Source organism: Lathamus discolor, chromosome 19 (assembly GCF_037157495.1).
Source record: "Lathamus discolor isolate bLatDis1 chromosome 19, bLatDis1.hap1, whole genome shotgun sequence".
Classification (NCBI taxonomy): Eukaryota; Metazoa; Chordata; class Aves; order Psittaciformes; family Psittacidae; genus Lathamus; species Lathamus discolor.
Window position 1 is genome coordinate 2,123,532 of NC_088902.1, and position 24,839 is coordinate 2,148,370.

Consider the following 24,839-nt stretch of genomic DNA (forward strand, 5'->3'; position numbering starts at 1 on the left):
TGTCTGCTGTACTCCACATATCATTACCAGCCCCAGAGCAGGATGTGCCAGCGTGGGCAAAGGGGTCTGGAAGGCTCAGCAGTGCCCATGCCCAGCACCAATTTGTGCTGGCGTTTGCCACACTGGGGACCAGAGGGGTTAAAGCAGGCGCCTTCCCTGGCTCCCTGTCAGCTCAGCCCTGGCAGCGAAGTGAAGAGGAGGGCGAGCATGAATAATTGAGCAGCCCGTTGTGCGAGAGCCACGGGAGCAACAGGCAGGCAGCGCTTTCCCACAGGTTTTCCCTGCCTGTGTGAAGCAGCGATGGGTCCGTGCCCTCGCAGCAGCTCGTGGGGCTCTGCCGTGGGGTGGACGGGGCCCCCGTCCCCTCCGTGTGTGTAACCCCTGCCTTTGCCCAGCAGACGAGAAGGAGGAGAGCATCCTGGGCAGCATCCCCCTCCTCAGCTTCCGCGTGGCAGCCGTGCAGCCCTCGGACAACATCAGCAGGAAGCACACGTTCAAGGTCAGCGCTGGGTTGTGCTGGGGCTTGCAGGGGATGGGGGTGATGCTCACACGGTCCCCATTGCTCCTTTTCTTGCTTGGTGGTGGGGCATGGGGCAAGCTGGGGAGAGGGTGACTGCAGTAAGCCCAGCGGTACCCTGGGTGCTGTGTGGATGTGCCTTGTGCTGGGGAAACTGAGGCACGCGTGGGGCAAGAGCATCACCTCCCGGGCCTGAGCTGTACCTGGAAGCTGGGTGCTCACCAGCAATGCTCTCACCTCTCTTCCTGCCCCACTTCCCCTTCCGCATCCTGCTGCCAGCCAGCCCGGCACCGCTCCAGAGCCAGACACAGGGAGGTGGCCCCAGCTCTTTTAGCCTGCTTTGAGTGGCATGAGAAGGAAAAGGGAAGATTAATTGCAAAGGAATAGCCCCTAATGAGTCTCTTCCCATCTTCCTGTGCTGTTGGGGGTGTTGGAGAGGAAGCGGAGAGCAGCTGCTGCAGTACCCATCACTCAGAGCAGGGTCTGAGCTTCCCTGGCTCTTGTTGCACCTTCAGCATCACTGTGCACCTTCCCCAGCACAGCTGGTGCCCATGGTCATGGGTGATGCTGGCACTCGCTTGTTGACGGGTCAGTGCTTGGGCTGGCTTGTGCTCATGTACAGTAGTGCAAAAACCTTCCTGCCCACATAGGGGGGTGCAGAGAGAGGGCCCTGGAGGTGCCAAAATGTGTCTCCTTGCCTGAAAGCCAGGTTGGACGGGGCTTGGAGCAGCCAGGTCTAGTGGAAGGTGTCCCTGGTTGGGACTGGATGAGCTTTAAGGTCCTTCCCAACCCAAATCATTCTCTGATCCTATGACATCGGTGGGGAAAGAGCCTTGCGAAGCTGCTGCCCACGAGGCGCTTTCCTGTCTCTCCATCTGCACATGAGGGGTTTGGGATGGTTGTGCCCAGAGGAGGGTCCCGATGGCCGGGGGAGGTCGGTGCCGCAGCACCCACCACGCTGCAGCCTGACCCCGTGTCTGTGTTTCCTCCTCCTCCTCTCTCCGCGGGTGAGGATCCCCGGACAGGAGGTCCCTCTTCGTGCCCGTCCACCACGCCAGCACCCAGCCATCACCTAGGTAGTACCGCGTTGTGTTTCTGATGCATGCGGAGGGCGAGGGACCACAGGCTGCTGCATGCTCCGCTCGCACTAATCCAGGGGGGAATCGCTTCGGATTGGGGCTCTGCTCCGGCTGCAGGGGAGGCTGCATGCTCTGGGGAAGGTGGAACCCGAGGGCTGTGTTTAATCACACCCCCATTTTTGAGTTTTCTTGCATTCTTCTAAGGGATTGAGCTCCTGAAAGGTGTTCAGGGGCAAAACCTCCTGCTGCCTCCTTTTCCTTCCTCCCTTCCCTTTCCAAAAGGGGGAAGGTGGAAGGTTTGATCAGGCCTTAAATAGTCAGACCTGCCTTCCAGCACCTCCCAGGTGCAGGGTGGGCACTGACATCTTGGACCAAAACCAAACCTTTTTCCCCCAAAACTGTTGTCTGGGGGCCAAGAATCCACCTTCCCCCTAACCCTGCATGTCTGACAATGGGACACAGACCCTTCACCTACCCTGAAGGGACCCGCTCAGTGCTGGGGTGCAGCAACCTCTTGGCTATTCCCAAGGGGATCCCCCTGGAAGAGATAAGGGCTGATGCTGGCTCTTCCTCCCATTTGGTGCCACCGAGGATGCACGTGGCTTGGGCAGGGGGGTAGGACCATGGCTTCTCCTGCAAAGCAGGACAGTGCAGGGGTGGAAACGGGGCTCTCACCCTCCTGTGTCTCTCCCCACTTCTCTGCCTCCCTGCAGGTGACGGTGTGCTGGGTGGAGGAGATGCCGGCGAGTAACGGGCAGTCCCTGTCTCCCCAGGCCGAGCACGCTGGCATCCGGACCTACTTCTTCAGCGCCGAGAACACGGAGGAGCAGGAATCCTGGATCCAAGCCATGGGCGAAGCCGCCCGGGTGCAGATCCCCCCGACACAGAGGTCAGCACCTTCCATCTCCCCCTTGTCCCTGTTCCCTGGTACCCCAGTGATGGAGCACCATGGCCGAGGAGCGTGAGGGTCCCTCTGTAGAATGGAGCTGGGGTGGGGACAGGATGCCACTGTGTGGCATGGCAAAGGGGAGGTAACGCTCTCTCCTGCCTTGGCACCCCCAGGCACGAGAAGCCAGACTCTGAGAACATCCCCCCCAGTAAACACCACCACCACCACAACACCTCCCACCGCGAGCACCCCAAAGCCGACCCCGACACCAAGACCCGGGGCGAAGGCGATGGCCGTGGCTCGGAGAAGATGGAGAGGAAGCCGGAAAGGATGGAGAGCAAGAAGGAGCCTTTGGCCAAAGCCAACGGCATCGCGGGGCCGGAGATGCCCTCGGAGCCGGGCAGCCCTTACCCCGAAGGGCCGCGGGTGCCGGCGGAGCGGCCGCCGCAGCCCAATGGCTGGTTGTACCCGTCCCCCAGCCGCCCCGGCAGCACCGCCTTCCCCCCCGGCGATGGGGACAGCGCGGCCCCGCGCCGCAGCATCGCCCCCCGCACCAACCATGAGAAGCTGGCGCAGCGCAAGAGCTCCATGACGCAGCTGCAGCAATGGGTGAACTCGCGCCGTGGGGCTGTGCCCCCCGAGGAGCTGAGGAGGTGAGGGCAGATCCTGGTCCTTTTGTCCCCGGGGATGCTCTGAGGATGGGTTTCCATTTCCCATCTGTTTTCTGAGCCCTCCTTGGGTCAGAAAATCTCCTTTCTGGGCTGGCCCCATGGACAGGTTTGAACTGGGGGGGACACCCCAAAAAGACAAGTAAAGTAGATTTTGGAGGGGTTGTCATCGTGGGGTCCCTGGGAACAGGGATGCCACAGAGTCTCTGTGGAGGGATGCCAGGAGTGGAGGCCACCATGGGGTCCCTTGGAGAAGGGATGCTACCATAGGGTCCCTTGGAGAAGGGATGCTACCATAGGGTCCCTTGGAGAAGGGATGCTGCCACAGGGTCCATGGGAAGAGGTATGATAGGAGGGATGCTACCAAAGGGTTCCTGTGAGGAGGGATGCCAGCCAGCCAGCTCTACAAGTGCTGGCATCACAGCTGCCTGCTCTAAGGCTCTCCTTGCCCACTGGGACCCCCACCTTCAGAGCGAGGAGCCTGACACCAGCCTGTCTCTCACCTCTCTCTTCCCTCCTCCAGCCCCACCAGGTTTTACCCCATGTCTCGCCGGGTACCCGACTACTATTCCCCCTACTCACCCCAGTACCCTGAGGACTACCAGTATTATCCCCCTGGAGTGCGCCCTGACAGCATCTGCTCCATGCCAGCCTATGAGCGGGTGAGCCCGCCCTGGGCACTGGAGGACAAGCGCCATTCCTTCCGCAACGGGGGCACCTACCAGCTCCGCGACTGGAAGGAGCATCCCGGCTTCGGCCGCCAGGATGTCCCGCTCTGGCTGCCCGGGCCTGGGAGGCAGCCGACCTACCTGGATGAGGTGGATGCAGCCTCGGGCTCGCTGCGGCGCATGTCCCTGCAGCCCCGGTCCCACTCCGTGCCCCGCTCGCCCAGCCAGGGCTCCTACGCCCGGGCACGGGTTTACTCCCCGGTGCGCTCACCCAGTGCCCGCTTTGAGCGGCTGCCACCCCGAGGAGAGGAGATTTACGCTGACCCCACCACCTTCATGATGAGGAGATCCATCAGTTCTCCAAAGGTAAATGCCCGTCGGTGCTCGGGATGCATGGGGACCCTGGCTGGCGATGTGAGGGCAGGGATGCTGCAGTACTGCTTGTCCTCTCTGCATGCAGAACAGAGGAAACGGGAAGTTCAGGTTGGATATAAGGAAGAAGCTCTTTACTGTTAGGGTGGTGAGGCACTGGAATGGGTTGCCCAAGGAAGCTGGGAATGCTCCATCCCTGGCGATGTTCAAGGCCAGGTTGGATGGAGTCTTGGGTGACATGGCTCAGAGCAAGGTGTCCCTGCCCATAGCAGGGGGTTGGAACTGGATGATGTTAAGGTCCTTTCCGACCCAAACCATTCCATGATTCTATGCACTGCCTTCCTCAAAATGCCACTAAGTCATAGAATCATGGAATGGTTTGGGAAGGACCTTACGATCATTTGGTTCCAACACCTCTGCCATGGGCAGAGATAAGTCCATGGCTTGAAGCATGGCTTTAGGTGTCCCCTTGGCATCCTGCATCCAGGCTGTGGTTGCTCCCTCCTGGCTGCCCCTGTGAGCCTGCTGGGATGCCCAAGGCCACCACGAGTGACGTGCTCCCAAGGAGGGAGCTCTGGTGTCCCTGTCTCACTGCTCTGTGCCCCAAAGCCAGGCCTGATCCTGCTGCAGGGCTGGGATCTGCCTTTGATTTGCTTTGTGGCCCCTCACACACCTCTCTCACATCTCTGGTTTGGGGGGGGGTCTCCTCTCTCTTCAGTATGACTATCTGGGGGACAGACGGCCCGTCCCAGCGGGAATGTACCCATACCACTACCCAGCATCACCCACCATCCACGACAAGATGGTACGTACGGTGCTGGGGCTGAGCGGCTGGGACCGGGGGGCTCAGGGTCCCTTGGGGATGTGGGGCTGGCTTGGGGGGGTCCTGGCTCAGGTGGCTGAGGAGGAACCGCTCTGCTCCAGGTTGTGGGCAGGTGGGGACCACAGGTCCTTCTGCTGTTGTCTCTGCTCCCTCCCAGCCATACCCAAAGGAAATCCTTACGGAAAGGCCCCGGTTCCTACCCTGCATCCCCCAGGCCATGGGGCATCCCTATATCCCCTGGGCTGCTGGGCCAGGATGGTCCCTGGCTGATGCTGGCGCTCACCCTGCACCTTTCCCCCTCTTCATTCCTCAATTCCGGATACAGCTGCTGCTTTGCGTTGTGTTTTCCCATTGGAGCTGGTGGGGTGAGACCAGGATGTCCCCCCCGCACAGAGCACAGTCCCAAAGCCATGGGGCAGGACAGATTGTTGGAGGAGGGAGAAGCACGAGTTACCATGAGCCACCCATGCTGCCATCCATCCTCACGAGCCAGAGACACAGGGAAAGGGCCGTGCGGGAGGAGAGCGGGTCTCCTGCAGGGCCCATCCACAGGGACACTTCTCTCTTCCCTGGCCAAGAGATCTCCGCATCTCCGTAGCCTTCACCTAACCGCTTTGCTTCTTCTTTTATATGTTTTGTGTGTTGTTTCTTGCCGCATGCCTGCTGGCTCCTGGTAGGATGAACTTTTAGACCTTCAGTTGCAAAGAAACCTAGAGTATTTGGACCAGCAGGTAGGCAGAGCTGGCTGCGAGCCTCACGCTGCTTACGTCCCCGTGTGCCCTGTCCCCAGCGGCATCCCCCTCCCTCCCAGCGCAGCATCTCTTCCCCTAACATCCATCCTCACCCTTCTTGGCATTAAAGCAGCACAAGTTGTCTTTGGTTTGCTTCTTCCATCCCTCCCGTCTGTAGGGTTTGCTCATGGCTTGGTGGAAAACCCCCTTGATGGTGTCTCCTGTGTGGGGTGCTGGAGGCCAGGAGGGGTTTGGGGGGAGCGGTGGCAGGTTCCGACATGGATCTGGGGAGTACAGGGAGAGGCAGCTGCCTCTGAAGCCCCTCCCCTGCACCATGCAGGGCTTGCGGTGGTGCAGGACACCAGTGCACGGTGCTGGATGCTGTGCTCTGGGGCCATGCTGGCCTTGTTCCCCAAGGCCAGGTTGGACACAGGGGCTTGGAGCAAGCTGCTCCAGTGGAAGGGGTCCCTGCCCATGGCAGGGGGCTGGGACTGGATGAGCTTTAAGGTCCCTTCCAACCCAAACTATTCCATGGTTCTGTGATTCCTCCTCAAAGGTGAGAGGTTTGATGCAGGGTGGGTGTGAGACACTCGCTGGGACCGACACCAGAGCAGCAGCTCTCTGGTTTGTGCATGCCAGGGGGTGTTTGGATGAAAGCTGTGAACTGACTTCATCCCAGGAAGCAGGGATGGGAGCGAATCCAGCTGGGGACTGCTGGGGTGGGAGCTGCAGGCACCGGATGAAGTCTAAAGCTGCGGATAGGAGCCATCAGCAGTGCTGCCTGCAAAAGCCAGGCTGTCACTAAGGGAGCCGCTCCAGAGACAATCCCATTAGTCTGCAAATCCCCATCGGTGTGGTAATCGCTGGGATCTGTGTCTGCCGTGGAGCAGAGCCAGGGACAGGCAGGAGCACTCGCCGCAATGAAAGCGCTCTGGTTGTGTCACAGCAGCAAGGCTGGCTCTCCAAGGCTCTTTAAACCACTCCTGATACAGGCTTTGCATCTCCTCCTCCTCCTCCTCTCCTGCTGACCTCTGGGGACACTGATTTGGAGTGACGCTGTCAAGCAGCTCTTTTCAAACAGCTCGCTGCTTTGGTTTCTCTCTCCTTGCTTGTCAAGTCATGGGGATGCTGCTCAGCAGCAGCCACCTTGCTGACCAGTCGAGGTTTTGGTCCCTGAGCTTAAACACCCATCACCAGGACCTCAAGGGGTCCTGGGGTGCGAGGGGCTTCAATCACTGCAGGCAAAGGCAGTGATGCAGCTCCATTGTGCAGCACCGAGGGATGCTGCGGCCGCAGCTCACCTGTGCTTCAAGTGGGATCCTCACAGCCCTGAGCACAGGTCACGGAGCTGTTTGTCAGTGCAGGAGCAGGGCCTGTCTGTTTGTCTGTGTGTTGGGACCACGCTGCACTGCAGGTCTGGTGTCTCTGTGCAAGCTTGTGTCTGTGTGTGCAGATTGCTGCTGCCCAGCTCGGGGCTGGCGTGGCTTTATCTGTGTTTTCCCTTCAACAACGCTTTCAGGGCGTGCAACCAAGCCCAGGCTGTTCTGCAGTGCCCAGAACGGAGCAGCAGCAACCCCGGGGCAGCCACCATCATGTGGCTGAGGCTCTGGGGCATCTCTTGGAGGTGGCATCTTGCCCTGAGGGCTCCCAAACTGAGCCACCTCGCTGCTCCGACAGCACCAGGCGCATCTCTGCTGACCTCTGCTCTTTCCTTCCCTGTCTGCCGCAGATGAGCGAGAGCGAAACCCTCATCAGTATGGTGAACAGGATGGTGGAGACCTCCTCCCCTAGGGCTCAGCTCTACATGCAAGTAAGCCTCCGGCCGCCGGGCCGTGCATGGCAGCCACACGGCCACGCTCCATCCCCGAGGTCACCTCCTGCCATTCCCACTCATGCAGGCTCCAGCATCCATGCGGCTGCGGTACATCACGCTCTTGGGGTACCTGCTGGTCCATCACAGGCTTTGCTAATCCATCCATGAGCCATTAAAAGCTGGTAAATCCTTGTGCTAAGGGCACAAGGTGGGGATGCAGCAGTCCTGAGCTCTCATCCTCGTTTGGACTTGGGTGCTGCGCTCGCCCTCAGTTTGTTGTCGCGTGTGGATAGGGCAGGAAGAGGTGGGATGACTTAAAGACAGGAATCCAAAGCTCTTAAACCAAAGCTGTGTAACTCCTGTAGCAGGAAGAGGAAACAACCTTTTACTTGCTGAGGCTCTGGCTCATTGTATTCCCCAGCCCGGTGAGGGCTGCAGGGATCTTCCTGCTGATGTTGGGCCACAGCTCCAAGGTTGGGAGCACTTGGGAACGTGTTTCTGGGTTGCTGCAATCTGCAGCTCGTGATGCTGCCAGCCCCATGGGGGCAGCCCCACTGTGCTGCCCAGGGCATCTCCTAGATGGGTGACTGCTGGGGTTTTCAGCGTGGGGAAATTGCCTGTTTCCATCTGCTGTGCACAGGGATGCGCTGGAGGGTGAAGCTGGAGATGCTCAGATGCTCTGGCTGGCCCAGCTCCCTGCCTGGAGGCAGCAGATCCCAATCCACCAGGCTCTGCCTCCAGCCCCACTCGGCATTTCCCAGGTTCAGGTCTATTTTCATCATCCTGTAGCTTGGCTCTAAAGCAGTGTCTTGCTTTCTAGCAATAATAACCCCCTTCTTCTACCTTAATGCCTTTCATCTCGAGATCTTGGAGGCATTTCATTGTTGAGGTCCCATTAGTAATTTAGATTTCCAGGAAAGGCAAATGACTCACAGGGAAGCTGGATGGTAAACAGGCCCTGGTGCAGCTGCTGCTTTATTGGTGTTTGCACCCTGCGAGGTGGGATTACAGCTTCACCTCTCTGCCTTTGTTTCCCTGCCTCTGGAATGGTGACGTGTACACACAGGCAGTTAATGGGTCATGAGGCATCTCTAGCTCGACTCTTGGCATCCCATGGGTAGGTTGTCTCTGGCTAATTCCCATTGCTCACTCAGCTGAAGGGTTGGGAAGTGGGAGGGAGGTTGTGTCTTCATCCGAGCATCCCGGCTGGCTCCAGCACCGGCATCCTGCACCGCCTACAGCACCCGCTGCCTCCCGACGGATGCCTCCAGTGGCTTGGCTCCCTATTCTCTCCCTGCCCACAGGGATGGGGAAGCAGGGCTGGGAGCTGCCTCACCCCACTCTCTTCTTGCAGGTGACCCCCTTCCCAGAGGCCTACAGGGAGACAGTGCACACCTACAAGATCAGCGAGCAAGACACCGATGTAAGAGCAAACATCCATCTTCTGCAGCCCCTTCTTCACTCCGTGCTTTTGCCCCTGTCTGCTCTCCCCATAGAGATGCATCCTGGCTGAGCACATCCATTCCCATGGATGCATCCAACAACCGGGCTCTCATCCTCTCCTTCCTTTCTCTATCCCTCCTGGCAGAAGCTGCTGGGGAAGCTCTGTGAGCAGAACAAGGTGCTGCGGGAGCAGGAGAGGCTGGTGCAGCAGCTCCGAGCGGAGAAGGTACGTGATGGGCAAGCTCAAGGGGCCACCTGGGTATGGACCTGGCTGCACGGTGATGGATGTGCCCTGCTGGCACCTTCATGGTGAGGAAGCAACGTGTCCTGGTCACCTGGGGACAGATCAGCTGGGATGTTTCTGAGCTGGGGGAGGTCACAGAACCCCAGCCTGGTTTGGGTTGAAGGGAGCTTAAAGCTCCTCCAGCTCCAACCCCGGCCACGGGCAGGGACCCCTTCCACTGGAGCAGCTTGCTCCAAGCCCCTGTGTCCAACCTGGCCTTGAGCACTGCCAGGGATGGGGCAGCCACAGCTTCTCTGGGCACCCTGTGCCAGCGCCTCAGCACCCTCACAGGGAAGAGCTTCTGCCTAAGAGCTCAGCTCAGTCTCCCCTCGGGCAGGTTCAAGCCATTCCCCCTTGTTCTGTCCCTATAGGCCCTTGCCCAAAGCCCCTCTCCAGGTTTCCTGCAGCCCCTTTAGGCACTGGAGCTGCTCTAAGGTCTCTCCTATGGAGCCAGGCTGAGAGCTGGGCTTGATCAGCCTGGGTCCAATGCCCCAGCCATGCCACAGTCCTGGACTCCCTGTGTGTTAATGCCCTGTTGAGGACAGGACCCGTAGCTCCTGCACCAGCCAGGCTCTGATTGCTGCATCTCCTGTCTATTCCCTGAAGGAGAGCCTGGAGAGTGCCCTGATGGGGACGCACCAGGAGCTGGAGATGTTCGGGAGCCAACCTGCCTACCCGGAGAAGCTGCTGCACAAGAAGGAATCACTCCAGAACCAGCTCATCAATATCCGTGTGGAGCTGTCTCAGGCCAGCACGGTAACAGGCTCCTCCTCTGCTCCATCTCTGGATGTCCCCTACCCGCTACCATCCCTTTTCTCCTCCTTCCCTGCTTGAGGGGTTCCATTGGGTGCAGCATCCTCCTGCTTTCCCCAGTGCTCCCACTCTCAGGGCTGCTGCCAGCCATGGGATAATCCAGCCAAAACCCCTCCCACCAACCCATCTTCCCCCTTCCAGGCCCTGGCAAACAGCACTGCTGAGTACGAGAGCCTGGAGAGCGAGGTGTCCACCCTGCACGATGACCTCTGGGAGCAGCTCAACCTGGACATCCAGGTGAGCGAGTGGTCCCCACACCATCCCCATGGAAGCCCCCTGCTTCCTTCCACTCTCTGCTCCCCATAAGGAGGCAATGTGCAAGCGGCTGCTCCATGCTCAGCCCTTGGGGCCCTGCTTTGGCCAGGGGGGCTGAGGAACCTCTGGGTGCCATCGAGGGGCTGGGGTTAGTGCTCCCCATGCTGCTGGGGAGCAGAACTATGGCTGTGCCTGCACCCATGGGTCCCATGGCCTGGGGCTGGGGGTCTGACAGCATCAGGACCCTCTCTGCCCACTGCCTTTTCACCCCTGCAGAATGAGATGCTGAACCGGCAGATCCAGAAGGAGATCTGGCGGATCCAGGATGTGATGGAGGGGCTGAGGAAGAACAACCCATCCCGCGGCACGGACACGGCCAAGCACAGAGGTGAGCAGGCTCCAGCCCTTGCACAGCCCAAACCCCTCGTGCCGTGATGCAGACGGCAGCATCCGCTTGGCTACATGGAGGCCCTGATGGGATGCCTGTATTCTCCTCCGCAGTGGCCGTGGGCCCCTCAGGAACGTACAGCTCCAACAGCCCCGCCAGCCCCCTGAGCTCCGCCAGTCTCACCAGCCCCCTCAGCCCCTTCTCCCTCGTCTCCGGCTCCCAGGGATCGCCCACGAAGCCAGGACCTGGTGAGGTGAGTGAGAGCGGGTGGCCCGAGGGAGCCCTCGGGTCCTGAGCCCTTGGGTCCTGAGCCCTTGCTCCCGAGGGATGCTCAGGCTCCAGGCAGAGACTGTGTCTGTGTTTCCTTATGGCTCTGCCTGGGGACACCGTTTTGGCCACATGCATGGGCTGTGGTGTCCCCCCAGTGACATCTGGACCCGTGCTCCTTGCAGGGGCTGCGGCTGGGCTTTGCAGCCTTTGGCTTCAGGACCAGCTCCTGCTGCCATCACAGTCCCCTTTCACTGCCCTTGCTCGGGGTTTGGCACCTTCTCACCTTCCTCCATGTGGCGTTTAAGGTGGAATTTGGGGAATTTGGAACATGTGGGGGCTGCCAGCCCCGTGCTCAGGAGCAGGAGATGGGAAGCACGGACCTCCCTGCATGGGGACAGGGAGCACGGAGCCGCCGGAGCTGCTCTCCCTCCTCAGCTCATTGCTTTGCTGTGTGTTGTCTGGATCTTTAACTCTCTCTTCCTCCCCGGCTCTCTCTTCTCTGCTCTCACGCCTCACGCTCCGCTCCACCCCAGGAACCAGGCCCGCCTCGACCTCCCCTCCCCAAGTCCTACGTGCCCCTGGAGTCTCCTCCGAGCATCCCTCCGCTCCCCAGCGAGAGCCGGCTCTGGCCCTACCCCACCTCCCCGTCCTGGCAGCAAGGCGGCGAGGCCAAGAGGGGACAGGTACCGAAACCTCTCCAGAGCAGCGGCCGCATCCTCTTCCTCCCCGAGACATCGGGGCTGGGATGAGGCAGGCGATGGGGATGTCCCCCTCCTGCCCTGGCAGCGGGAAAGGGACAGTGAGGAGGTGACAGTTGGCATGGGGATTGCAGCATGTGGCTGGTACCTGCCCTCTCCAAGGGGAGCGATGGGCAATGGCCCTCCTGCCCCTGCCAGGTCCCCTGCACTCACTGTGCTTGCTCAGGACAGGGATTGGCTCCTCTTGGGTAGCCCCTGGCATCATCCCCTCTGCTTTCCTCACCTCTTTCACTGTCCTTCCGTGGCTCCCCATCAAGCTCTGCCAATGGGGGTGACCCCCCCCCCCAACTCCTGCCCACCCAGGACAAACATCGATCTAGGAATTCCTAACATCAGGATGCATGCACACAGGGACTGGCACCACAAAGCAGTGGCTGTACAGTGTTGGAAATGATTCTGGACCCAACTATGGGTGCAAGGAGCACCTCCAGCAGCCGTGGGGTATCCCGGTCCTGGCTGCACGCTGATCTGTGGGGTGCAAGGGGATGCATCATGCCCACGCAGAGCATGGGGTGGTTGAGGGGGGCACACTGTGCTCCTTGGCCTGGTGCTGGACCCCTCCATCACATTGGTGTTGATGCCTGGGCTCTGGGCAGGACCTTCCCATGGGATGCAAGTAGGGAAGGACCCCAAAACTGGCCTTTTGCTCGCTCTCTTCTGCTGTATGGTGCCAAATCCTGCCCCTGTGAGACCGCATCCCCTCCTGAGGCCATGGATCGTGCTCATGTCTGTGTGTCCATCCACTCCTCGGGGCTGCATGTCACCCCACCGCTGTGGAGAGCAGCGGCTCTGTCCCCAGGCAGGACAGGGGCTCACAGGGCACCCGTTTCCCTCCTGCAGCCCAAGCCAAGCTTCGAGCAGAGCAAGAAGGATGCTCAGCGACCAGCACCCCCCGGTCCCCAGGCCGAGGGGCTCCGGCAGGAGCAGGAGGCGGAGAAGCAGGCAGCTCTCAACAAGGGTACGGCATTGGGAATGGCGCATCCCCACTCCCACCCCGTGTCCTGCTGGGCCCCTGCCCGTGGTCCCGGGGGGGTTCAGCCTGGTGTTTGCTCTGCAGTGGGCATCGTGCCCCCCAGGACCAAGTCTCCAGCAGAGGAGGAGGTGGTGCCAGCGGCTGGAGTGCCACGGAGGAGCAGTGGTGGCATGGCCAACGGGCTCGGCTCCAAGGTAGGGCTCGTGCCCAGGGGCTGGGGCTGGGTGGTGGGGGTGGGACAGCAAAGGGGGGCTCTATTGCAGTCATGGAGCCTGTTACTATGGTTTAGATTGGGCCGAGGAACAATTCCTGCCGCAGAGGGTGCTCAGGCATTGGAACAGGCTGCCCAGGGCAGGGCTGCAGGCACCGGCCCTGCAAGCGTTCACACAGCGTGGAGATGAAGCCTCAGTGCCATGGGTCAGTGGTGGCCTCAGCAGTGCTGGGCAGTGGTTGGACTGGATGAGCTTAAAGGGCTTTTCCAGCCTGGTTGATTCCATGGCTCCACATCTCCCCATCCACCTCCTGGAGACCCTCACACTCTATTTCAGCACCTTCCCCTCTTCTGGGCGCAGCAGCCGGTTGCAGGGGGGGTCGTGGATGGGGATGCGTGACCATGGGGCTGGGCTCCCCGACAGGAGAGACCCAAGAGCGCTGTGTTCGCCACCGAGACGAAGGTGAAGATGAGCGTGGAGGAGCAGATCGACCGCATGAAGCGGCACCAGAGCGGCTCCATGAAGGAGAAGCGGCGCAGCCTGCAGCTCCCTGGCACCCAGCAGCCTGAGCCCCCCAGCACGAAGGCACCCGCTTCATATAAAGTGGTGAGTCCCTGCACCGACCACCTTTGCTCTGCAGCGGTCCGTCATGGAGCAGAGTGGACCCTGGGGATGGGGACGGGGTGATGGTGGCATCCCGGGGTGCTCAGTGGGGCTGGGGTCCCTCGCAGGTGCGCCGGCACCGCAGCATCCATGAAGTGGACATCTCCGACCTGGAGGCAGCGCTGCGCTCCGATGACCCCAGCAAGGTCTATGAGACCCCCCAGGAGGAGATCGCCCGCCTGCGCAAGATGGAGCTGGAGCCACAGCACTACGATGTGGACATCAACAAGGAGGTGAGGAGGGGCTGTCCTGGGGAGCTGCAGCCTGGGCATGGGCATCCCTTGCTGCAGGGTTTGGAATGGTTTGGGTTGGAAGGGAGCTTAAAGCTTCTCCAGCTTCAACCCCTGCCACGGGCAGGGACCCCTTCCACTGGAGCAGCTTGCTCCAAGCCCCTGTGTCCAACCTGCCCTTGAGCACTGCCAGGGATGGGGCAGCCACAGCTTCCCTGGGCACCCTGTGCCAGCGCCTCAGCACCCTCACAGGGAAGAGCTTCTGCCTAAGAGCTCAGCTCAGTCTCCCCTCGGGCAGGTTAAAGCCATTCCCCCTTGTTCTGTCCCTACAGGCCCTTGCCCAAAGCCCCTCTCCAGGTTTCCTGCAGCCCCTTCAGGCACTGGAATACTGTTTAATGCCTCCCATAGATCAGCCCTGTAGTGTCAATCCATCCCGTGTTGGTCAGGGTCCTGGAGACTCTGCTGGTGCCTGGCCAGGGGCTGCCCTTGCCTGTTGGGTGCTGGGAGCTGGGGTCAGTGTGGACACAGGTCCCCAGTGTCCAGCACCCAGCTCATCCCTGCCACTGCCCCCAGCTCTCCACACCGGACAAAGTGCTCATCCCCGAGCGGTACGTGGAGCTGGAGCCGGATATGCCCCTCAGCCCCGAGGAGATGAAGGAGAAGCAGAAGAAGGTGGAAAGGATCAAGACCCTCATTGCCAAATCCAGGTGAGGTTGCTGTGCCCGTGCCCACATCACCCTGGGGCACCCACCACCCACCTGCACCCCCTTCCCTCACCATCCCCATGAGGTCTGTCCCATTGGGTGCATACATGGGTGCTGATGCCGGTGCTGTGTGCAGCCTGCAGAACGTCATCCCCCTGGGCGAGGGGGAGCTGGATGCTCCCCAGGACCCCGAGACCCAGCTGCAGGAGCAGGAGAAGAGGATCGAGATCTCCTGTGCTCTGGCTGCCGAGGCCTCGCGCCGGGGCCGCATGCTCTCGGGTAAGGACCAGGCAGGGGATGGGGGCTGGAGCTGCCAGCCCCATGGCAGGGCAGACCATGGGCAGTGTCGTGGATGCAGGACTGGGGTATGGGCCGCACAAGGCAGCGGGAGAAAGGGGCAATATGGGCAGGAGACCAGGCTGCATCCATCCTGGAGCAGGGGGAGGACCAGCCTGGGGGTGCTGGCAGTGCCTTCCCTGCAGCAGTGCTGAGCACAGGAGGATGGAGCAGCCACTTTGGCTGGGCACAGGTTTCAGCACCAGGTTTCAACCCTGGCAAGGTTGCAGGATGGAGCTCCTGGCCATGCAGCGTGTGGTGGCCACCATATCCAATCCAATGTGGTGGCACCATATCTAATCCAGTGTGGTGATGCCATGTCCAATCCAATGTGGTGGCCACCATGTCCAATCCAATGTGGTGGCCACCATGTCCAATCCAATGTGGGGGCCACCATGTCCAACCCAGTGTGGTGACACCATGTCCAACCCAGTGTGGTGATGCCATATCCAATCCAATGTGGTGGCCACCATACCCAATCCAGTGTGGTGACACCATATCCAGTCCAGGGTGGTGACACCATATCCAGTCCAGGGTGATGACACCATACCCAATCCAGTGCGGTGACACCATACCCAATCCAGTGCGGTGACACCATACCCAATCCAGCGTGGTGACACCATACCCAATCCAGTGCGGTGACACCATACCCAATCCAATGTGGTGACACCATATCCAATCCAGTGCGGTGATGCCATACCCAATCCAGTGCCATGATGCCATATCCAGTCCAGGGTGGTGCGCCCCGTGCCTTGTCCATGAGGAGCCCTGCAGGGAGCTCACGTGTGCGCGCTGCGGCCGGGGGCTGCTCTGGCTGTGTCCCCCATCCCCGCTTGCTTCCCCCCTGCCTTCCTCTCCATTCCCCCCCCCCACCAGCCTCTCCCTGGTCGCCTCCTTCCCCTGGCTGCCACCGGCACCTCGTGCTCTTCAGCCCCTTCTCCCGTTTCTCGTTTCCAGCTCAATGCGCTACCCCCAGCCCTCCCACCTCCCCAGCCTCCCCGACTCCACCGACCAACCCCCTCTCGTCCGAAACATCCCGCGGCGCCGACAACAGCCATTTTATGCGTGTCTGAGCCACGAAGTAAGCACCAATTCTCTCCTATTTCATCCCATCCTCTCTCCATCCCTGGGCGGGGGAAGGTCAGGGGGTGCCTCTTCTGCTCCCGGTGTCCATCCATCGCTGCTTGCTCCAGCTAACGTCTCCCAAGCCACGTCAGCCCCATCTCCTCTCATGGACCAAGTGCAAGTGTCCTCTAAGGTGAAGCCCCTGGGCTGGGTCAGAGACCCCAGCGTGGGCAAGGGGGAGCTCAGCCTGTCCATGCACGGTGCCAAAGGGGGGTGTCACATCCAGGCTCTGGGGTACACCCACCCTGGTACGTCCATGGTGCTGGCTGCAAACTGGGGGTCACAGCATCCCCCTGCTTTCTTGGAGGCTCCCCCCATGGAGCTGGCGGCAGAGACCCAAATCTGCACTAGGTTCTCCTCTGAGCAGGGGAGGAGATGGGTCTATGGGGTGGGCACAGGGGCTGCCCCATCACCGGCCACCCCACACATAGCTGAACCCCACTCTTCTCTCCCTGCAGCTCAAGCCCTGGCTGCTGCCGGCGCCATCAAGTTCCATGGGGCCACGTTTTAGCCCCCGACACGACACCAAATCTCTCGCCATCGTCTTCGGTTCTCCTGGACCCCCCTTTCCCTCCCATGGATGGCGAGTGGGAAGATGCATCACCGACAGCACCGGCTGCTCTGCCCTGTCCTGGAGGAGACGTGTGGGGTTTTGGGGGTGTCCACTGCAGAGCGTGGTCCCCAAGGAGCCCCTGGGCTGCCATCCACAGTGTCCTGGGGGTCAGGCTTGTGTGGATGCCCAAGCAGGAGCATCTGCTGTGCCGCTGAGCCGCCAGCTCCCCGTACTGATGTGTTGGTCTCCCAAAGGTTTATGAAGGGGTTCTCCTGCATGGAGACCGGCCTGCAGCCACCATGGATGGTGCTTCCACCATACACTGGACATGGATGCTCCATCTCTGCTCCTCGGGCACATCTTCCCTTCCCTGTGCCCTGAACTTGCTTTGAGCATCCTTCCGGCTGGCAGAGCCTGGCCTGTCCCACCGCGCTGGTGGCTCAGCAGGAGGATAAGGAGCTGTATCAGGAACAGGATGGAGGGAGGTGGGACTGGGGATGACACGGAGGTGCCTGGGGGAGCGCTGTGCTTGGGCTCAGGGGGGTAAGGGGCTGCCTGGGGCACTGGTGCACCGCTGGCACGGAGCAGAAGGTCTGGGCAGGGATGGGGATGTTGCATGGGATTGGGAGGTGTGAGATGGGACAGTGATGCCACAGGCTCAGCAGGGATCCCTCTGTGGTGAATGGGATGGTGAGGGAAGGGGAAGGGGCTTGGGGCCAGGCAGTACCTCTGTCCCAACCCACCAGGTCTTACCCCAAGACGTGGCCATTGTGCTCCAGAGCCTTCGACTTGTCTGGGTTCCCTGTAGCAAGTTTCCCCTTTTCCTTAGCTTTCTGGAGGGAGGTAAAAAAGGCTGGTTCTGCCTGGAAAAATGGAATTCCACACCAGGTCGTGTGTATGGCAGGGCTGGCACGGGCAAGGCGGATGGTGTGAGGAGCTGGAAACCCTCCATCCTGCAGCTCTTTCCTTTCTGGCCTGATTCTGACCCCATCCCCCTGCTGCATCCCCATCACCCCCATCTCAGCAATACCGGTAGGATCCCAGGCGCCCCAAATCCCGCTCCGCTCCCGAGCTTCCCGCAGCCCTCTTAGCTCATAAAGCTGGCCCTTTATTTTGCTATTACATGCCTTAATATATGTTTTATGGAAATTATACATTTATAATATATATCTATATTTGGGTTTCTCTTCTTTTCGGGAGGTACTGTGTTGTGCTGAGCTCTGTCTCTGCAGGGTGGTTGGCACCAGCCCTGCCCATGAGTTCCAAAAGCAGTTTCTTTGCCAATTTATCGGGGGGGGGGGGGGAGGGCAAAAAACCCCACAACTATTTAAAAATATCTATTTTTTCTGCTTTTATTAAAAGCAAATTTATTTAAAAATAAAGTATAAAGAGACTGTAAGTTTTAAGAGATGATGCATTTATTGCCCTGGCCGGGGTGGGCTCCCCAGTTTGTGTAACTGGGGGAGCCCCCTGCCTTACACAGGCTGTGGGGACACCATTGGGGACCACGCATGGTGCATGGCTGCATCCCAGCTCCATCAGGGAGCCGAGAGGGCTCACAGCCCCATAGGCATCAATTCTCACCTCCGAGGACCAGAGAGGAAGGATGCATCCGAGCCTTCCCCAAGGCCCTGCCCTGGTGTGGAACCCCCGTGGTTGTCATTTTGGGTTTGTTTTGTTGGTTTGTTTGTCAGAGAACTCGATTCTTCGTTTTATTTTGGTTATTATTTTTCATAACACTTCATATACCAGTGACTTGTAACCGAGAAAGGATTTGCATCGGGAGGAAATCTATTTATGCACTGGGGAGGGTGGGAGGGAGGCATTTGTTTTCGGGGGGTTTTGCTAGTGTTAGAGAAATAAAAGTATCTAAGAAACAGGAAGGTGTCGGAGTCTTTTGTCTGGAGGTGACCTCAGGTAACAATATTAGCATGGAGGCATGGAATGGTTTGGGTTGGAAGGGACCTCAAAGCTCCTCCAGCTCCAGCCCCTGCCACGGGCAGGGACCCCTTCCACTGGAGCAGCTTGCTCCAAGCCCCTGTGTCCAACCTGGCCTTGAGCACTGCCAGGGATGGGGCAGCCACAGCTTCTCTGGGCACCCTGTGCCAGCGCCTCAGCACCCTCACAGGGAAGAGCTTCTGCCTAAGAGCTCAGCTCAGTCTCCCCTCGGGCAGGTTAAAGCCATTCCCCCTTGTTCTGTCCCTACAGGCCCTTGCCCAAAGCCCCTCTCCAGGTTTCCTGTAGGCACTGGGAGCTGCTCATCCCCGTTTCAGGGGTTGCTCCAAGTACACCCAAGGAGGATGCTCAGGGAGGACAGGACCAGGCAGGGGACCAGCACCGGTGCTCACCCCGCAGCGATGCCCAACCACCACATCCCGCTCCGGAGGTGCCACAGGCAGTTCCAGGCTGTTAATGATTTCCAGGATGACGTGGGGATTAAAGGCCTTTCCAAGGGTCACTGCTGGGGGAGGGCAGGTGGAAGCCGTGGCCCAGCCCCGTTGCCAAGATGGTGTCTCTGACCGACTTCCAGCGTAAGCAGATGTGGGGTGGCTGTGTCCTGGAGGTGATGCCCATTCCCGTGGGACCAGGGCACAGTTTTGGGATGGTGGTTGGGGCAGGGAGAAGGGACAATGGCAAGTCAGGTTGGGGGGATGCAGTGGGAGCATGGCCGGGATGTGGGGACCAGTGTGTAAGGACCAGCACTGGGGTCCTGCAGGATGGGGTTTGTCTCCATCATCTGCCCAAGGTCTGCATCGGGAGCAGCCACCCTGGCTCATCCAGAGAGCATTCCCAGCCTCTCCCACCAGCTGCCAGCACTGACACCCTCATGCCACTGTTCAGAAAGATGCTGGAAACTGCCTTCCCATGGGCAGGCAGAAAGGCTGTTTCTAAGCTTCGGAGACAAATTCAAAGCACATTCCTGGAGGGAATGGGCCAAGAGATGCTGAAGAGCACCCGTAAGGTGGGACCTGAGCTGTGAGCTCCAGCCTCAGCCCTCCATCGCACACAGGGATCGGCGTGGGACTGGTGGGCTTTGGGATCTTCTTCGTCCTTTTTGGGGTGCTCTTGTACTTCGACTCAGTGCTCCTGGCCTTTGGGAACGTGAGTACAATGGGACTGGGGCTCCCAATCCCACCCCGCAGCAGGCACCGATGCCCAGGATGGAGCAAAGGGTTGGGCTGGGTTTTCCTGACCTGCATCACTCCCCTGCATCCTCCTAGATCCTCTTCCTCTCCGGCTTGGTCTTCATCATCGGCTTCAGGAGGACCTTCACCTTCTTCTTCCAGCGGCCAAAGCTGAAGGGCACCAGCTTCTTCCTCGGGGGGGTCATCATTGTCCTCATGCGGTGGCCAATTCTGGGCATGCTGCTGGAGGCTTACGGCTTCATCACCCTCTTCAGGTCCGCGCCATGCACCCAGCCACGGTGGGCTGCGGAGCGGGAGCTCCTCATGCCCTGCAGTGGCTCTTAACAGAGCCTTTTGGTTTGATACAGGAGCTTCTTCCCTGTGGCTTTTGGGTTTTTTGGCTCGCTGGTGAACATCCCGGTGCTGAGCAAGGTGAGCGGGGCGCTGGGCATGGTTCACTCGGGCTGATGTGGCTCCATGGCTGGAGGTGGCACAGGGACCAACATGGCCATCATTGGAGGTGGCTGATCAGACTCTGCCCCTGTTGCAGCTCCTGCAGAAGGTGGGGGAAAGCAGCTCCATGGTGTGACCTGCAAGAAGGACCCAATCACTGGAAACGGGATGGAGCAAGCCCTGGATCCAGCTCTCCCATCGGGAGCTGTTGCCTCTCTCAGCCCCAGGACCCTTGGCACTGGCCGGAGCCACCCTGTGATGGGGATGGTGCCTTCAGGAGCAGCTCCTGAGGAGGCTCCAGCACCAGACGCTGTTCCAGACGGGCTCTGGGAATATTTTGTGTTATTTTATGCCTTTTTGTCTTCCCTTGTTGAAAGACTCCATTAAAACGTGTGTCTGAGACCAATGACTGGAGGTGGCACAGGGATCTTCCCGTTGGCATGGCTGGAAAAGGCACAGGGATCTTCCCATCAGCATGGTTGGAGATGGCACAGGAGCCTCCCCATGGCCACCAATGGAGGCGGCACATGGACATTCGCATTCATGTGACTGGAGATGGCACAGGGACCTTTCATGAGCCCCATTCAGCTTGGGCAGCCCTGCTTGCACTGGCACTGCCTTCCCATGGATCCCATGGGAATGTGGGCTACGGAGGGGGGCGAGGGGGGGTTAGGAAAACACCCATTAAACCACATTAACCTGCCATGACCTGATCCAAGGAGGATAAATCACCCCGGTCCCATTCAGTGACCAAGAAAAAGCAAATGACGTGGGGTTATGAATTCATTGAGGTGCTGGGCTGGGAGAGTTACAGTGCTGGGATCTCTGAGTGTTACAGGCCAGGACTTACGTTTCCCATAGACCCCTTTCCTGTGGGATGAGGCCAAGATGGAGCGGAGCCGGGATGAGCATCCCTTGGTGCACGGGGCCGGCTGCTCACAGGCAGAGCATCACAGCAGGCAGGGACCTGAGCACAGTGCGGAGCTCTCCCAGCTCCACATCAGATGATTCCAAAGGAGCTGTTTTGTTCCTCCTCTCCCCAGGAGCGCTCCTGGAGAACTGGTTGGCGAGCTCAGCGGGTCTGTGCCATCAGACACAAGCGGAGTGGATGCGAGCCAGGTTCCTATGAGCACTTGGGAAGCTGGGTGCAAACAGGAGTTTAATTAAACCAAGGCAATCACATCAAAGCTGGTCCCTGTGTGGATGCCCCTCTTAACTGGCAGGGATTAATTAAGGAGTTGGAGTTAAACCTGTTTCCTCTCGATGGAACTGGTGGCTCTGCCTGTGGCACTTCACAGCTCCTGCAGCAGGTTTGGACCAGGTCAAAGCAGAGCTGGGATCTGCTCTGGCTGCTCAGCTGCGGTGGGAGAACTCATTTGGGCTCCTAAACCCAGCCCCAGCAATCAGGATGAGCCCTGGGATCCAATGGATGAGCAGGTATAAATCAGGGCAACTCTTTGAGCTCGGTATGGCTGTGCTGTATCCGTAGGAGGTCTGGCTTAGGGGAAGCTGTACCTGGTTTTGGGGTCTCTGCCTTTACTTTGAGTGCAGATTGCAGCAGAAGGTGCTTGAGAAGGGTTAAAGGGAGCTTCCTGGCATCAGCCTGGCTGTGAGCAGGAGGAAGGTAGAGTTGGGTTCAGCTTCCCTGGTGTCAGGGAAAGCTCTGATGACAAAGCAGAAGGATTTGGAGCACAGCGAGAGCTGCTTGTTGAGGAGGGATGGGAGAGGAAGCTTGTGCCTGGATATCAGAGGTAAGAGAGGGCTTCAGCATCCCTAAAGCCCCTCTGTCATTCCTGCCTTGGTTTCACCCCAGCTGATAGCTTGTACTTGGGCTGCAGAGCAACTGCATGCTCTTGGTTCACCCTGCTGGGAAAACCAAGCCAGGCTGGAACATTATGGAATGGTTTGGGTTGGAAGGGAGCTTAAAACCCATCCAGCTCCAACCCCTGCCACGGGCAGGGACCCCTTCCACTGGAGCAGCTTGCTCCAAGCCCCTGTGTCCAACCTGGCCTTGAGCGCTGCCAGGGATGGGGCAGCCACAGCTTCTCTGGGCACCCTGTGCCAGCGCCTCAGCACCCTCACAGGGAAGAGCTTCTGCCTAAGAGCTCAGCTCAGTCTCCCCTCGGGCAGGTTCAAGCCATTCCCCTTGGCCTGTCCCTACAGGCCCTTGTCCCAAGCCCCTCTCCAGGTTCCCTGCAGCCCCTTCAGGCACTGGAGCTGCTCTCAGGTCTCCCCTTCAGGAGCCTTCTCTTCTCCAGGCTGCCCCAGCCCAGCTCCCTCATCCTGGCTCCAGAGCAGAGCTGCTCCAGCCCTCGCAGCATCTCCATGGCCTCCTCTGGCCTCGCTCCAGCAGCTCCACGTCCCTCTTGTGCTGCTGCCCCAGCGCCGGTTCAGGGCTGCAGGAGCGGTCCCATGGGAGCAGAGGAGCAGAATCCCCATCCTGGCTGGCAGTGGGGGACGCTCCAGGCCCAGGGCATGGTTTATTGCAGGGGAACCTTTCCCTCTGGTTCAGTGAACTGCCCTTTCTATGAGCCTTGCCAGAGCAGTTCTGGTTTGCTTGACGTCAGTGGCCCAATCCCCCTGGTGCTGGTGCCAGCCGGAGCCTCCTCTAAGTCCTCCCCAAAAGCTGCTTCTATGCTTGAGCTTTTCAGTCATCTGGAACCGAGGCCCTTTGGAAGCCTCCTGTGTTTTTACTAGCAACAAACTCATGGACTGGAGATGAGTGTGGGGAGCCCAGAACCGTGCCTACCTTCTCGTGCTGCTTTACAAGCTCCCTTAAGGACCAGGTTGCTCAGCAAAGCTGCCTGATGAGCCCCATTTAGAGAGGGAACGACTGAATATTTCAGGTTTCATTTTAAGAAATGTGCTTGTTCAGCCCGGCACGGACAGAACCCATTTATCCTGCAGGAAAGCATTCCTCTCCCTCTGGAAAGCATTATCCCTGGGTTCACTCCTGCCTTGATCATTTGGCTCCTTGAAAGCAGGCAAGGAAATAAGTGAAGAGCTTTCCCCCTGCTATTTCCAGATGAGCTGCTCCTTATAGGGCATGTAAGAATAGGAGCCCCCAGCCCTTTGCAGCAGGTTCCCCATAGCAGTGCACAGATTGAGGTTGCAGCCTTGCCTGGTGGCCTGTTACCTTCAGTAATCGCCAGCTCGGGTTTAAGTGATGCTTTGAGGCTGTCTGGGAAGAGTTGAGCTTCTTCCCTGTGCTCTGGGTCTCCTGAAGGGCTGGGGATCAAATTGATGTGGTCCAGAGCTTGTTAAGTCCCAGTGCTCCTTCCCCTGGGCACTGCCTGGCCCTCGGGCTCCTTCCTTCCTCTAACCCTGTGCACAAAACCACCCTTTGCAGGTTATTCAAGCCCCATATCAAGTCTTCCCCATGCACCAGCTGCTCATCCCTGCTGCAAAGGCGACTGGAAAATGCCTTGAGGTACCCTGTGCTGAGGAGCATCCTCAGCCCTGGTGCTGCCACAAGGCAGGTCAACATCAGGGCTTCCGGCCACTATAAAGCAACAATGGGCTTGGGTAAGGTGTTTTTGCCTGTTTATGCCTTGTTTTCCCTTCCAAGAGAAGGGCTTGTGGTGCTATTCCTGTGTCAGGGAAGAGTTGTTTTCCTGCTGGACTGGAGCAGGCTGGTGCTGCCTTTGCCCTGGTACCCACTGCATCCTGCTCTGGCTGCCCCATGGAGAGGAGTGCATATGTCCATCCTAGGAGAAAGCCATGTCCAGAGAACTGAATGCTCCCCAGGGCACCTGCAGATGTGTCTCTTTTGGCCCTGTGTCCACCTTCACTTGGCTGATGTGGCCCCTTTCCTTTGCAGTCACACTCAGGCCTGGCCTCTCCCTTGGGGAATGATGCTCGGCGCAGCAGGCAGAGCCCCATGGGATGCCCGGGAAGTGGATTTATGTCTGTGGCTCCCCACCATGTTTTAGCTGCTGACCCCTGCACCTCGCTGCAACCTGTGCCAGGGCATGAGGGTCCCCTGAGTGACGCAGCACCGGGACCCAGCGTGGGAAAGGACGTCAAGGCCGGGGGGAGCGGGGCTGCAATCCATGGGGCAGCGCCTGCCGAGGTCAGCCTTGCCCTGGCTCCAAGTGCCCCAGCCAGAATCCCATGGGGAAAGGAGATGCTAAAGCCCTGGTTTGGGGGAGAAGTTGTCTGTAGCTTGTGGGGTGTCCCCTTCAACCCCAGCACCATCATAAGGGTGACAGCAGCGCCTTAAACCCCGTCCTCACCAGGAGCACCCCTCTGTGATTGTGTAACTGGGGTTTGAGGCAGGGGCAAGTCATCAGGTTCCTTCCAGGAACATTTTTATTGCCTTCGCAGTCATTTCCCACTGAGGATCCCTGAGGTCAAGCACTGGGCTGGGAGCCACAGGGCCTGATCCAGCGCCCATCACCCTGCGCTGCCGCATGCGAACAGGGGACCAGCGATGTGCCTGGTACAAGGAGTTCCTGCAGCCCACGCTGAGGTTTTTGGGCAGCGTCTCCCTTCCAAATCACAGCGCAGGGCTGGGCACAGCAGCTCAGGCACCCAGAGCCACACTGGGCTCCTCTGCACCCTGCTTGTGCAGGATGGAGAGTGGGGAAAGGGCTGTTCCCCCTGGCTGTGATGTGGCCTGGCCAGGCTGTGGACACTTGGACCGATGTGGCTTGGAGCAAGCTGCTCTAGTGGAAGGTGTCCCTGCCTGTGGCA

At 59.5% G+C, this 24,839-nt stretch overlaps 2 protein-coding genes across 14 annotated transcripts in view; both read left to right on the forward strand.

Annotated features, from left to right (window-relative positions):
- PLEKHA6 (pleckstrin homology domain containing A6) overlaps positions 1-17,870 on the forward strand; it is a 40,379-nt gene extending 22,509 nt beyond the window's left edge. For 5 of the 13 annotated variants that reach the window (XM_065698081.1, XM_065698079.1, XM_065698070.1 and 2 more), the window contains 22 exons: positions 399-499; positions 2,310-2,485; positions 2,659-3,138; positions 3,677-4,187; positions 4,912-4,998; positions 5,694-5,747; positions 7,477-7,557; positions 8,915-8,983; positions 9,149-9,229; positions 9,893-10,042; positions 10,241-10,336; positions 10,631-10,742; positions 10,856-10,995; positions 11,546-11,695; positions 12,611-12,728; positions 12,828-12,937; positions 13,379-13,561; positions 13,687-13,851; positions 14,422-14,555; positions 14,689-14,831; positions 15,846-15,969; positions 16,472-17,870. In XM_065698081.1, the coding sequence (XP_065554153.1) occupies positions 399-499; positions 2,310-2,485; positions 2,659-3,138; positions 3,677-4,187; positions 4,912-4,998; positions 5,694-5,747; positions 7,477-7,557; positions 8,915-8,983; positions 9,149-9,229; positions 9,893-10,042; positions 10,241-10,336; positions 10,631-10,742; positions 10,856-10,995; positions 11,546-11,695; positions 12,611-12,728; positions 12,828-12,937; positions 13,379-13,561; positions 13,687-13,851; positions 14,422-14,555; positions 14,689-14,831; positions 15,846-15,961 (3,257 nt within the window). In that variant the 3' untranslated portion in view covers positions 15,962-15,969; positions 16,472-17,870. The other 8 variants (XM_065698072.1, XM_065698078.1, XM_065698082.1 and 5 more) reach the window with 7 other exon arrangements.
- A 1,161-nt stretch (positions 17,871-19,031) lies between these two features.
- On the forward strand, positions 19,032-20,546 carry GOLT1A (golgi transport 1A). The gene is made up of 5 exons (XM_065698315.1): positions 19,032-19,097; positions 19,577-19,668; positions 19,788-19,966; positions 20,060-20,123; positions 20,242-20,546. Exons 1-5 carry the CDS (start codon positions 19,073-19,075, stop codon positions 20,278-20,280), a joined length of 399 nt encoding a protein of 132 aa, XP_065554387.1. The 5' UTR covers positions 19,032-19,072; the 3' UTR covers positions 20,281-20,546.
- The last annotated feature ends 4,293 nt before the right edge of the window (positions 20,547-24,839 follow it).

Excerpts from the sequence above, each read along its gene's own strand:
- GOLT1A (XM_065698315.1), top strand. The coding sequence starts at position 19,073 with ATGGTGTCTCTGACCGACTTCCAGC. Across the intron at positions 19,098-19,576 it reads GTCTCTGACCGACTTCCAGC|GGATCGGCGTGGGACTGGTG; the intron begins GTAAGCAGATGT and ends CATCGCACACAG. Across the intron at positions 20,124-20,241 it reads ACATCCCGGTGCTGAGCAAG|CTCCTGCAGAAGGTGGGGGA; the intron begins GTGAGCGGGGCG and ends CCCCTGTTGCAG.